Here is a 12,786-nt window from a genome sequence, read left to right as displayed (position 1 = left end):
TCTCAAATCCTATAGGGCTCAAGAACTATCCTCTGGGAAGTTAAAGCAACAGACATTGGTTACATATTTGAGGCACTTAAACCAAACTTTTCAAACGTAGGTACCTGGAGTTAGGTGTTTAAACCTGATTTTAAGCTTTTGAGTAAAAGTGGCCTTATCTGGAAAGAGACCGAGCTCTCACCCCAGCTCCTAGTATTAGGCATGCCTGACACTCAAGCATATTTTATTTAGGTGTCTACATATGGGATTTAGATGCCTAATTTTAGGCACCCAAGCATGACCTTAATTTAATGTGACACTCAGTTCCTGGGTAATAACTACAGACTTGGCGCGCATTCACATTCTTTAAACAAAGCACCTGCAATTCTGCTTGGCATGACAATATCAAAAGGAGGGCAGAAAGTTGTTTGGACTCCAATGCTTCCATAGCTAGAACAATGAACATGCAAATTGCCATTCATACTAACTTATGCCTGAATATGCAGAGATTTTGTAGCGTCAGGAGCAGGTTTGTTATGTGTGCTGTTAGCAGAGACTAAAGCCTGCTAACTTATCTCACTTAGGATGTAACCTGAGAATTATTTGGTGAACCTGGTTAAGGCTTGAGAAGTAATCTTAGAAGTGAAAGAAAGGCCAGTGTTTCACCACTGAAGCACACAAAACACTTCAGCCTAACATTTGGTTTTATCTTTAAATGAAAAAAGAGAGTTTTCAAACAAATAAACTGGATTTCTGTAACAATGCCAGGGCTGTGGTACTACAGCTCAGAGCAAGATGTTCCACTTGATGCTTATGCCCCACAAGGGTGTGTTGAAGGAGGCCCACTCAAGAGGTAGCCATGGCAACCTTCAGAAAACAACTGGTTTTCTTAACAGCAATTATTTATTAGTGTCCATGGGGATCTCTTATGGAAAAATAAAACCTGAAGATGCCTAGGGTGCCAGATAACTTTGCCTGCCTTTGACAGTAAAAAGATAAATGAATGTGGACCCAGAACTGCAGTCTTTACTCAGACAAAACTCATCCTGAAGAATGAAGGAGTTTTACATGAGTAAAATCTGTAGGACCAGATACTGGAAATAGTTAGAAACCACTGTATTAATGGGAGGGAAAAGGGATAGGAATTACACAGGGTTATAAAGCTTCACGTTGGGCACGAGAGAAGTGGTGAAAGCACTAACCTTGAATTGTCCTCTTGAAGAAAGCTTTGCAGGCCTCACAAGAAGCCACTCCATAGTGGTACCCTGATGCAATATCACCACACACCAAACACAGTCTTTTGGGCATTGAGTTCAGCATATATTCACACTTGGTCTGGGAATCTTCAGCAATGGTGCTGGAGCAGTCGTCATACCGTTTCCTGACAGGCCCATTGCCCCCGAGCCCTGCAGCGGAAGGGTAGAGGGGTGGTGAGTCCAGCCCATTCTGATGTCCATTCATGGTTGAACTGTAGCTCCCGCTGGCGTCTGACGAGCCACCAGGGCTGTGGTGGTTGATGCTATCCGTCAAAGAGGCGGGGCTTGATGGTTCCGTCTTGATATATGACGAACAGCTGGAATCAATGTGTCGATCTTTGCTTGACATTCTGCAGAGAAGCCTGCATTGTGGGAGAGGGAGAGGGAGAGAGAGAGAGAGAGAGAAGAATCTGTGTATTAGAGACAGCACTCTAAGATTGCTCTGAAAGGGCTAGGGACTGCACATCATTCATTCATTAGTCAATACCTCTTGTTCTACATGAAGGTAATCAGCATAAGGGCATGACAGAGCTTTATCAAAGCTTCAGACAGGCAGTAAACAAAAACTTTAAAGAGACCAAATCCTTCTCCCTCCCCCTCCTCCTCCTCCTCTTCCCACGTTTGTCTGCTAGGCTACAACTCAATATCATACCAACTCTCTAAATTTTGAACTTGTCATCAAGTGAGTCAGGAATTCACAAACCCATTCAATTATGAGAATTTATTTCATTTGTTCTTCCCCCATTGCATTTCCCTTGCATAATCTCCACTATCAACAGAATTAAATATTTGTGAGTTTGAACTGATAAGTGCTCTGCCCAGTAATTACTGTTTGTCAGCACTTTTCAATAAAGCACAACTGCATCATCTATTGATCTGACCATGGAACTGAAGAATCAATCTCCCAATTACTTTTATTTTTAAAACTTTTTATTAGATATAGCTATTTAGTAATGAAGTAACCTCATCTCAGGATTCTAACAAATAATTAACGTAGGACACCAGTTTCACGAAATCTAAGTGGAATGATTCATCATCTCTGGCTGCAATTACTTTTTAGCCATTATCCTCAGACTAACCAGTAATAACTATGCCAGCACCCCATATATCTACGGTTCTACAGGAGCTGACATTTTATGTTTTACTTTGTGGGGTTTTTTTTTAAAAAAAAGAGGGGGAAATGGATAAAACTTTTATCTTTCAAAGGGTGAGAATCTTGATTGCCTTATTTCTTAATTCCTGTCTTCAGACTTGAGCATGTTAAGCAGAAAAACATTTGATCTGACAAATAAGTTCTTTGTCAAGGAAAAAAAACCTCTCTATCTTTTCTTTCCCATATATAAAACTAACTGTCCTTTTTTGCCAGGAGGTCAGAGGGAGGGATAGCCATTAGAAAGGCTAAGATCAGATATTACCTTCCCTGTCTGAAGTTGTGACTATTAAGGGTTTGTCTACATTTACCCCTAGGTCAACATGCCAGAGGTCGACCTTCCAGGGTTCAATTTAGCAGGTCAAGTAAGAACCAGCTAAATTGAATGCTGAGGGCACTTCCCTCGACCCCAGTACTCCTTGTAGTCACATAAGGTGTAAAAAGTTGATGGAAGCATTTCTGCTGTTGACCTCCCAATGTGGGGACAATGTAGAAATTCAGCCTACGGTTCATGGACTCCAGCTACGCTGCTCTAATAGCTGGAATTGCGTACCTTAGGTTGACTTTCAACTCTACTGTAGACATGGCTTAAGCCATAGTTGCAAATGTTTTGAGGACGAAGCCTCTGTTATGCCTCTGAGGAGCTACCAATTTACAAACAACAGTTCTGAGCAAATCTCAGATGATTTTTTTTTTTAACTCAGCTGAATGCTATCACTATAAGCACCCACACAAATTTGGTCATTACATACTATTGTTTTGGAAGCAGCCACATTAAAATCAAATGTAGTTAAGTTTGCAGCACACAGTTGGCAGGCTTAAAATTTCATGTTAATTTTGAGACCTCATATCTCTTCTCTGGCTCACATCTATGTGTGATGATAATATTCAGACACAGCTTTAGGTTCTGAAGCCAGATGCATCAGCACAAAACAGAAATAAATCCAGAAATTATATTTCCAGTTGTTACTTCACCACAACACTCAAGATCAGAATTTGGACCCTTGCTATAAATGTCCATTTACAGTAAATTTTATATATATTCATATACATTGAAAGTGGAATTTAGGTGGTCATTGGGCCTTGGTTATTGGGATGGATTTCACCAAAAAGAATATTTAAAACGAACTGCATGGGACTAAGGAAAAAAGAAAACAGAACCATGAGTGGAAACTTCACATGCTACCTCTCTTTGGGATAGACAGAGACACAAACCTTTCTGTGCCAGCACAAAAACCAAGGAAATGAGAAGGTTAAATCCTTGAAAATACCGTATGGCTTTGGATCACCTGCTTGTGTGTCCTTTCCACAAGAGCTAGTCAGGGGTTGGAGGAAAGCCCCTTGCCAGCCTCCACCAATGAGTGCCATTCCTTCTGCATCTGCTGCCTTGTACCCGTCACTGTTAATGAGCTATGTAATTAATAGATAGCTCTGTCTTGCCTCTCTACTTGCACTCTGGGCTAAGCGCTTTTCTCAAGTCAACATTTCAAAGAAAGCGGTTCGGCACTGACTTCAGCAGCTCTGCAAATTCCTTTTAATTTAGAGCACTTACACCACCACTCCACTTATTACCTTATAATTAGTGGACTGTTCTCACATACATTATGATCTTAGACAGAGTTAGAAGTTACTATGGTACTTAAACATGGTCTCTCGCACTCTCTCTTTCGTTCTGACACCCTGAATTTTATACAGCTATGATAAAAAAATATCAATTAACTCTTTCACTATCTGCCAACATAGAGGGCTTTTTATTTCTGTGTGTTGAGGTCCTCTTCTTGAGTACAAGTATCTGGCCTTTTTTTAGCCTTTCTTTTGCTGTGATTCCATGCATAAAAACATTACTGCTACAACCAGAGAACAACTATATCTTCTCTAGTCCCTCATTGCTCCATTGATGGTGCATTCTTCTTGCTGCAAGATTCCTACCAGTGAATTTGCTCTAGTTTAGTGAATAATTTATTAGAGTACAAGCTCTGATGGCACCTTCCCATTCACAGAATCATCATTTGCTTACTCTGTAGTAAATTAGCAACTAATTAATTTTCTAAATGCATGCTTTCTTAACTGCTTTAAAAATGGGTTTCTCCTACTGGAAGCTGTCACAACCAAAATATTATTTTTCCTCTTTACTAGCTCAAGGTCTGATCACTAGTGCTATATAGGATAGAGCTAGTCTACTGGTGTTTCTGAAGTGGCAGTTTCTAGTACTGATCAAGATTTATCTGCTCTTGGCAGCAGTTTTAATAGTGCTAACTGGATTGGTCCACATTAGGAGTATGGAAATACAGTTCAAACTGACCACTGCAAGGAGATGGGAAAAATAGCAGCTTTTAGTGACAACAACTTGGCTCAATTCCCTGAAGAAGCAGAGGCAAACAAAGGATGTAAGTATTTATATTTGTGATATTGGCAGTGAGTGGACAACAGGCAGGGTGTTCCATGCTGATTTTATTTTTCTGTTGCTAAACCAATTTCAAATGGAAGAGGCTCAGGAGCCATCTACACCTCTGAGAGTTTGTGCCATCATCAAGCCATTTCACTAAACATTTGGAATAATGCCTGAACCAGATCTCAGTAAGAGCATTGCCTCTTAATTACTACTTAGCTCATTACACTGACGACTTCCTAGACACCATTGCATTATATTCTAAAACTACAGTTGGAGCTTAATTCTCCCTTCCTCTCTGTCTCTGAAAGTCTACAGCTCTATTATTCAAGCCTAAAATATTCACAACTATCTATAAATTCAATTGTCAGCTGGTGGGTTTTATTCTAGACCTCACTTCAATCTAAAATTAGAGGCACTAAAATTCACATTAACTCTAAGAGGAATGTAGCGAATAAGACTTTATTTCAAAAGAACACCTTTTTTGTCAGAAAGAGCTATTTTCAAGATGATGGCTTTATCTGCAGTCGAAGAGAATAAGCCCAATTCCACATTGTGCTGTTAATGCAGATTTTTTTAGGTCACATTGGATTAATAAAAAACTAAATTTAGTTAAGGTGTATGAATAGGAATAACTTGTTTCATATAAAAGTGTACAATATTTATTTAAATTCTTAGTAGAGCTGTGTCTGTCTATATTATTATTTTAAGTCAAATGAATGATAGAGCCTGGAGGTGAAGTATGCCCACATGTGCTTTCAAGAACCTCTCTCAGCTCATTCACGACGAAAACTAAAGACATTGCTGATTTTGGGTTCACGATCCATTCCGTGCCCACAAAGATAGCAACTCAAGTTTACTCCAACAGTCCAACGCCTTAACAAATTCTTAGGAAAACAATCAGACCATTTTAAACCTTTAATATAGAACATTACATCTGTTCATGTCTCCTGTAATGCAAACACGCAAAAATCCTTCATATGAGCAAAATTTTGTTCACTGTTACACCAGGGCAGCCGCACTGATTGCAACAATGCAGCAGTGATAGTGTAACTCAGAGTAGAGCAACCCTTTGTCCCAGTAATTGCTCTGGTCACTACTTAATAAATAACTCAACATTTACCAAGCTGCCACATAATGGCATCTGAGAGGTCACTGCTATTTTCTATTCTAACAGAGAATTTCTTGGGGCAGCAGATCCTAAAAGGTGTTTATGGTAACTTTTTCAAAATGCACCTCAGTGAGACAAGAGTTATATTACACACTTAAAAACAGATATGCTTAGAGTGCCATCCATCCACTATCTTCTAACCACAGGGGGTGCCCCAGACCCCACATTTTCGGAGGCCTGACAACGGTTGTCCCAGATGTTGTATGGCCAGAAAGGAGAGAGAATTACCTGAGGCCACAGTGGGACATCACCTGAGGATACCCGGGGGGGTGGGGGGGGGCGATTACCAGCCCTGCTTTGCTCCAGCACTCTCCCAGCCCACTTCACCCCATTTCTCCGCACTGGGCCAGGCGAGTGATGGTTGTGAGTGGGGTCAGGGAGGTAACCCTTTGCTGCTACTGCCATGTGCTACCACCAGCCCCAGGTAATCCCCAGCCTCATTGCAGGGAGCAGGGGCAAGGTGGGGGCAGAGCAGGGGAGGGGCTGGCCTGGAGAAGGGGTGTTACTGCAGGACAGCCCTGCCTCCAAAACTTCATGAACATCAATTGAGTTAGTCCCACAAATACCCTGTGAAGCAGAGGTATCCCCATGGTGCAGTGGGAAAAAAAGCCTTGCCCAGAACCAAACCTGAAGTCTGTGACAGGGCCAGCAATAGAACCCAGCTGGCCATTCTCACAGGCTTCCGCTCTAACCACAAAGACCAACCATCCTCTCATGCACTGGGTTTGCCTTTCAGTAACGTTGCACTGTTCCGCACCAAAATCAATAAACAGAAAACGGTGAGGCAGGCGCCAGCGATTTCCTGTATTTTGTTTCTTTGAATGTAAAAGAAAAAAGGTATGTGTATGGAAGGAAACCAAAACGTTGCCTCATGCACTGACACCCAAGTCACCTCAAGACTCTCTCACAAGCTCTTGTTACAGAGCTGAGTTACAATTTCAACTGAACTACTTTACAATGAGCAATTTCTTTTTTCTGCTTCAGCTAATTGCACTCTAGTAAAGTGGCAAAATGTGAATCACTTAGTAGGAAAATGGGCACCAGCTGCTATTGTCAGAGAATGGTGATGCAGAAGAAAGGGAAAGCGACTGAATGAAGTGTCATGTCAGAAATCAACGGTGCAATGTGTGATTTTAGAAAACATGACTACTTTACAGAGACAGGGTGTCATTATGGCATCACAGTAATACGGTGCTTTGACAACTGCTGGGTCTAACATATCATCATTGCATTAAGGTGCACTGGCTTCGTTGGAGGAAGGAATAGAAAGGATTTCTTCTTTTAATAAGAAATATCTTAAGGTCTGCCTGGTTAACCTAATGGATGAGATCATTAATTGCAAAGTCAGCATTGCTAATTCTGACCCTTCCACTACCAAAAATACCCATGGTATGTGTTAGGCCTTTATTAGCAAACATCCATGTGACCTTGAGATGTACTTTACAGCTAAAGAAATGGCCATGATGTTCTACATTGTTTCACAAATGGTGAGCAACTTCTCTAAAATGTAAGTTTCTTCTCCCTTTAAAAACTTTTCTAGCAGTCTTCAACATTCCATTATTGGGGTGCTAAGGAAAGGAAACAGTTCTCTCCAAGGCTGATGTCAGGACGGCTGACAGTTGGAGCTGCGCAAGTGGTATAGGAAGACATCCAGCTGCTACAGACAGCAGCCCACCTTACCTGGAGAGCAAAAGTCAATGGCCAAGTTCCAGCTTCCCAACTGGTATCATTAGTCTACACATGACCTACTAAGCCACACCACTGTACTCACTAACACCAACGTGGAAGAATGAACCATCATTCATTTTTCAGTTCAAAAGTCAATATCACAGGGTTCTCAGCTTCACTGTAAGAGCATTGTTTTTAAAAACGGCAACATTTTCCAACTATGACCAAATATAATCATCCCATGCCCTGTAAAGTTAGGGGGAATATGTGTAACCTTTTTTACTACAATTTTTACTCATGGAAAGTAAACAGAATTGCTCCTTTCTCTTGCAAGTCAATTCCCCACACTTCCTGGTTGTTATACTTAATTAATGGGAGGGAAATGATCTTGTGATATCAAAACATGTTGCAAATGATCGCTGTTGAGACTCTCTGCACTTAAGGATTACATCTGATATAGTCATGCTTACTCGTGGTATTTATCCTTCCCTCATTTCCTTGGCCCTATTTCAATTTAGGGTGAGCATCTCTTGGTCATAGCTTTAAACACTGTAAGCTAGCAACTGGTAAATCAATAAAACTGCTAAATGCATAATACTACCATGTAATGACATACATGATGTTTTGCATAATTAACTGCCTGAGGTGTTCCTTGATATAATGGATGCTGATCTAACACAGAGTAACCTATAAGCCTATAAAATAATAGCAGCTTATATAAACAGTGTGTATGTTTCAAACTCACATTCTAATAATCCAAACTGGGCTTTGGCACTATATGAGCAAAAACTTTCCTTTCCTGCCAAGTTCAAATCAATTCTTATGCCATTACTTTATAACTAACATGATATTTCACTGGTGATTACTCTTACCCTGAATACTTTGAAGTAATGTAATAATAGCAAAAATACATTTAGATTAAACAAACTATTGCTATTTAATCAATATTATTGAGACAAACCAAGTGTTTTAACAAGTCTGTATATATGCACTAATGCAGCTTTAATTAAATGTATCCTTAGACATGCACAGTCTCTAGCATATTGAGCCCAAATATCATAAAAACTATGACATGAATCCTAAAATTACTTACATGGTTTGAATGTGCAGCAATTGCAGGCTGCAAAATTTACAATTTATCACACCATACAAACCCAGTTCTGTGAACCAAGTACGCTCTTGGGAACATCTTCAGAGGGAAGAATAATAAATGCCCTTTCACCTTTGTGACAACACCCCAGGTGTCTGGATAAGTACCAAATAACTGGAGCTCCTGGACAACAACGTATGTCACTACGACACATTGGATTCAGAAAGCCTCTAACAGGTAAGCAAAAAACTGCAGATATGTCACCAACTGAAGGCTAATATTGTATATGTGCCTGTAACATTCACTCATCTCTTTAGATTCACTATGGTACTCCCAGATCTCCTCTGCAGTGAAGCTTTCTAGAGAAAAAAAGTCATCCACTTCTACAAATCTTAAGACTTTCAAATAGAAATATGGATCGATAGAGGTTTTCTTGTGTTCAGACAATTCAGTTTTCAAGCACTCAGAAGAAGATACACAGTGAAGAGCAGCCAACACAAGAAGCAGATGACAGTTAAATGAAAATCCTTCCAAAGCATCTGAAATTCACATGAAAAAAAGAGCTCTTGTATGTGCTGATGTATACTATGTACAAAGGTTCCAAGACAGACCAGCAATATTGAACAAGCAAAACTTTAAGGCTGATGCACAGTTTCTTCTTTGTTCTCACTGGTCTATAAGGTAGGAATATGGTTATTTGGAGCCACAGTTGTGATATTATTCAAAAGCTGTTTATATATATTTAACTTTCCTGCCTGTTTGTTGACTTCAACTCCCACATCTTGCTATTTACATTACAGTAGTGCCTATAGGCCTCAGCTAAGCTGGGGCCCAGCAAATTGCCGGGGCGGGGGGGACAAAAGGGGCAGTTACTTTCGTGCCCACAATTTCAAAAGGGGCCCAGAGCTCTGGCCATTGCTGATATTTTGACAGTTGTGACGGCTGGTTCTCCAGGCCCCTTTAAAGTACCACGGCAGCGTGGCTCTGCTACTTCGCATAGGTGGAGGGGGCCCAGCACCATGGTCTGGGTGGCACTAGAGTGCTAAGTTCCCCCTTCCCACTTTGCCCCAGGGTCCACAGTGGCTGTTATCCCCGTTGGGGCCCAGTTGTGACAGGCAATGCACAAACTTATATTAACAGACTGTCTGTACTTCATAGAGGTACAGTGGGAAGACCGGAACATGCCTACTAGAATGGTGTCTGTGAGAATAAGTATAAAGACTTGGCACAACACCACATTTATTCAATTTTATTATCAAATTATGAGCATACAACTTAATTTAATCTTATATATTAAGAAGATGAAATGGTTAAAATGGTTATTATATGGTTAAAAATCCAGCTAAGATTTCTGTGATCTAAAATTGTTATCTAAAAGAATTGACATCAGGTGGAGTGCACCTCATCCTTCCAAAAACAACAAGTAGTCCTGTGGCATCTTATAGACTAACAGATATTTTGGAGCATAAGCTTTCGTGGGCAAAGACCTGATGAAAGATCTGACGAAGTGTGTCTTTGCCCACAAAAGCGTATGCTCCAAAATATCTGTTAGTCTATAAGATGCCCCAGGACTTGTTTTTGAAGATACAGGCTAACTCAGCTACTTCTCTGATACTTACCCTTTCAGTAGCTGGAGAAGTGAAATTGAGAAAGCATTTCCTAACTATTAACGCTGGGAACTCTTTAGAATTAAAAAAGACTCAACTAAAATGGAAAAAGTAAATCAGCACTGCATGCAGCTAGGTTTATTCCAGAATGTAACAGGCTTTCCAAAGGGAGGGATTATTTTTCAGATGCTTATAGCATCAAAAGCACTTAGTTGCACCAGTCAGAAAGGCAGTCCTGCTGATCACAGGGACCTGCTTATCATTTGCCACTTTTGGATTGGGGGAGGACAGAGGAGGGAAATTAGAAGAAAATGGCCAGAAGTTTCAAGACAAAGTTTGCATCACCATAGCTACTCTTTCTCTCAATGATATTCTGCAGGGTCTGAAAGGGAGAGAGTGTGCGCGAAAATGTATACGTGGGTCGCTCATTACCCAATTACCTGAGTGATTTTCTATAGATTATGCCATGGACTAATTATAGCTCATTCACCAAGATTGGTTAGAGAGTTAAGAACAATTAGAAGAGCATGATAGGAATGGCATTAGATCCTGCGTTTCTTGAACCGTTAGGATGAACAGTTATGAGGTAAATGAATCAGTTGGTTCAGTGGGTTACATTCCTGTTCTCCCCTTCTTCTCTCTCTCTCTCTCTCTCTCTCTCTCTCACACACACACACACACACACACAGAGCATGTGTGTGAGAGAAAGTGTGTGTGTGTAAAAATACTTGGTGAGTTAGAAAATGGCATTTTCCTGCAATCAGTGTTTAAGTGAATGTTTGTCCCTGTGTGTTACACCATGCTGTCAGCTAGCAGCAGGGAGTCGCTGAGTTGTTACTACATTTGATTTGACTGCCAGTAGGAAGCTTTATTTCTACCAACTGTTAGTTGCCAGCTCTAAGCATCTTCTTTTCAGTCCCTGACAGATAGTGCCCTTCTCCCTCACTTTCTTTGTCCCCTTTTCCACTTTGGAGATCTTTGGCACATGGTGAAGGATCGCCAAGCCATAAAGCATTGTATCTGCTGTTTGTTCTTTTTCGAATTTCCCACCCTCACTGCAAAAAAATGAATTATATTCAGCACTCAGAGCCCTGTCCTGTCCTCAGCCCAGAGGCATGAGTTTAAAATGTGGGCTCTAGCATGGGGTGGGGGACAAATTTACATAAGCAAACAGCAGCTCTGGAATTTTATTCTGCTCTTTCCTGAAGAATGTAGAATGGTAACAGGGAGATAGCTGAGCTAGTCTATATACTATGAAAACAAAAAAGCAGTCCAGTAGCACTTTAAAGACTAACAAAATAATTTATTAGGGGATGAGCTTTCATGGGACAGACCCACTTCTTCAGATCATAGCCATACCAGAACAGACAGCTATGATCTGAAGAAGTGGGTCTGTCCCACAAAAGCTCGCCCCTGAATAAATTATTTTGTTAGTCTTTAAAGTGCTAGTGGGACTGCTTTTTTGATCTCAAGAATGTAGTATCAGAAGCTGAAGAAATAGTTCCATGCACATCATTGGGAGGGGGAACTTGATGGGGCCAGAAGTGAATGTGGAAACAGTAGCAGTAGCAAGGGAGGGAGACACTCTCCAAGGGATGATAAGTAGCTTCTCTCCAGGAATCTATAGTACCCATTGCCCAGCTGCTGGATAGGGGTGCTGATTGGTCTGCATTTCTCAGCACCCAGAATTTCTCAGCACAGAAACCACATAGATCCTTTTTCAGCTCCTTTCCACCAGCACCAGCCTACCCACCCAAATGAGGATTTTGTTTTTTCCTGTGGGTCAACTGGCAGAGGACCAGAAAGTTTTCTGCCTGCCCTACATCACCTTCAAGTAACAATGAATTGAGTAAGAATGCAATTAGTATCTCATTGGGATATTCACTGCTGCTTGCAGCCAGTTCCCAGAGTGGTTAAGACAAGAAAATGGACCATTCCTAGAAATAAGAGACCTTGGATTTTAGAGATGGGCCTTGGATGTGTGTGTTAGGGTGAAAGCTTGGGGTCTTCATGGGTTAAGGTCATCACCCTGGTGCACCCTCTGTCCCTGTCATGGCTAGGAGAGTGCAATGACTCAGATAGCTAAGTCATGTGGGGATAGGGCTGAGGAGATCCTACCCTGTATTACAGGTTATGTGGCAGGAGCCTTGTAACACCCCCTCCCCCCAACCTCCCACTGGAGCCAATTAAATGCTTAGCATAGACAAGTTTGTTTGATGCCCCACCCCATGTTAAAGTTTAATTAAAGTTCTCAGTTGCCACTCAGTTCCATGCACGTCTCTATCCTTGTTTTGCCACTGTGTCCATGTGAATTTGAGTAGCTTTTGCTTGAGGAAAAGCATTTATCATCTAGTTCTCCGTGTGCTTCTTGGATCTAATTTAAAAAATAAAACAAACTCTCCCCCTTGTCCCAACCTCCAGCCCCAAAGACCAGAGTGTCTCCTGAAAGGCTTCCCTTATCTGTCAAAAATGATGC

At 41.1% G+C, this 12,786-nt stretch overlaps 1 protein-coding gene across 13 annotated transcripts in view; it reads right to left on the bottom strand.

The window, feature by feature from the left end:
• ESRRG (estrogen related receptor gamma) overlaps positions 1-12,786 on the bottom strand; it is a 506,336-nt gene that overhangs the window by 155,895 nt on the left and 337,655 nt on the right. For 12 of the 13 annotated variants that reach the window (XM_074989955.1, XM_074989953.1, XM_074989961.1 and 9 more), the window contains one exon: positions 1,182-1,597. The exons of the other annotated variant lie outside the window; for it this stretch is intronic. In XM_074989955.1, the coding sequence (XP_074846056.1) occupies positions 1,182-1,584 (403 nt within the window). In that variant the 5' untranslated portion in view covers positions 1,585-1,597. The remainder of the gene's footprint in view (positions 1-1,181; positions 1,598-12,786) is intronic. 13 annotated transcript variants of the gene reach the window in all.

Source organism: Carettochelys insculpta, chromosome 3, assembly GCF_033958435.1.
Source record: "Carettochelys insculpta isolate YL-2023 chromosome 3, ASM3395843v1, whole genome shotgun sequence".
Classification (NCBI taxonomy): Eukaryota; Metazoa; Chordata; order Testudines; family Carettochelyidae; genus Carettochelys; species Carettochelys insculpta.
Note: the sequence above shows the minus strand (reverse complement) of the source record. Positions and strands in the feature narration are given on the sequence as shown.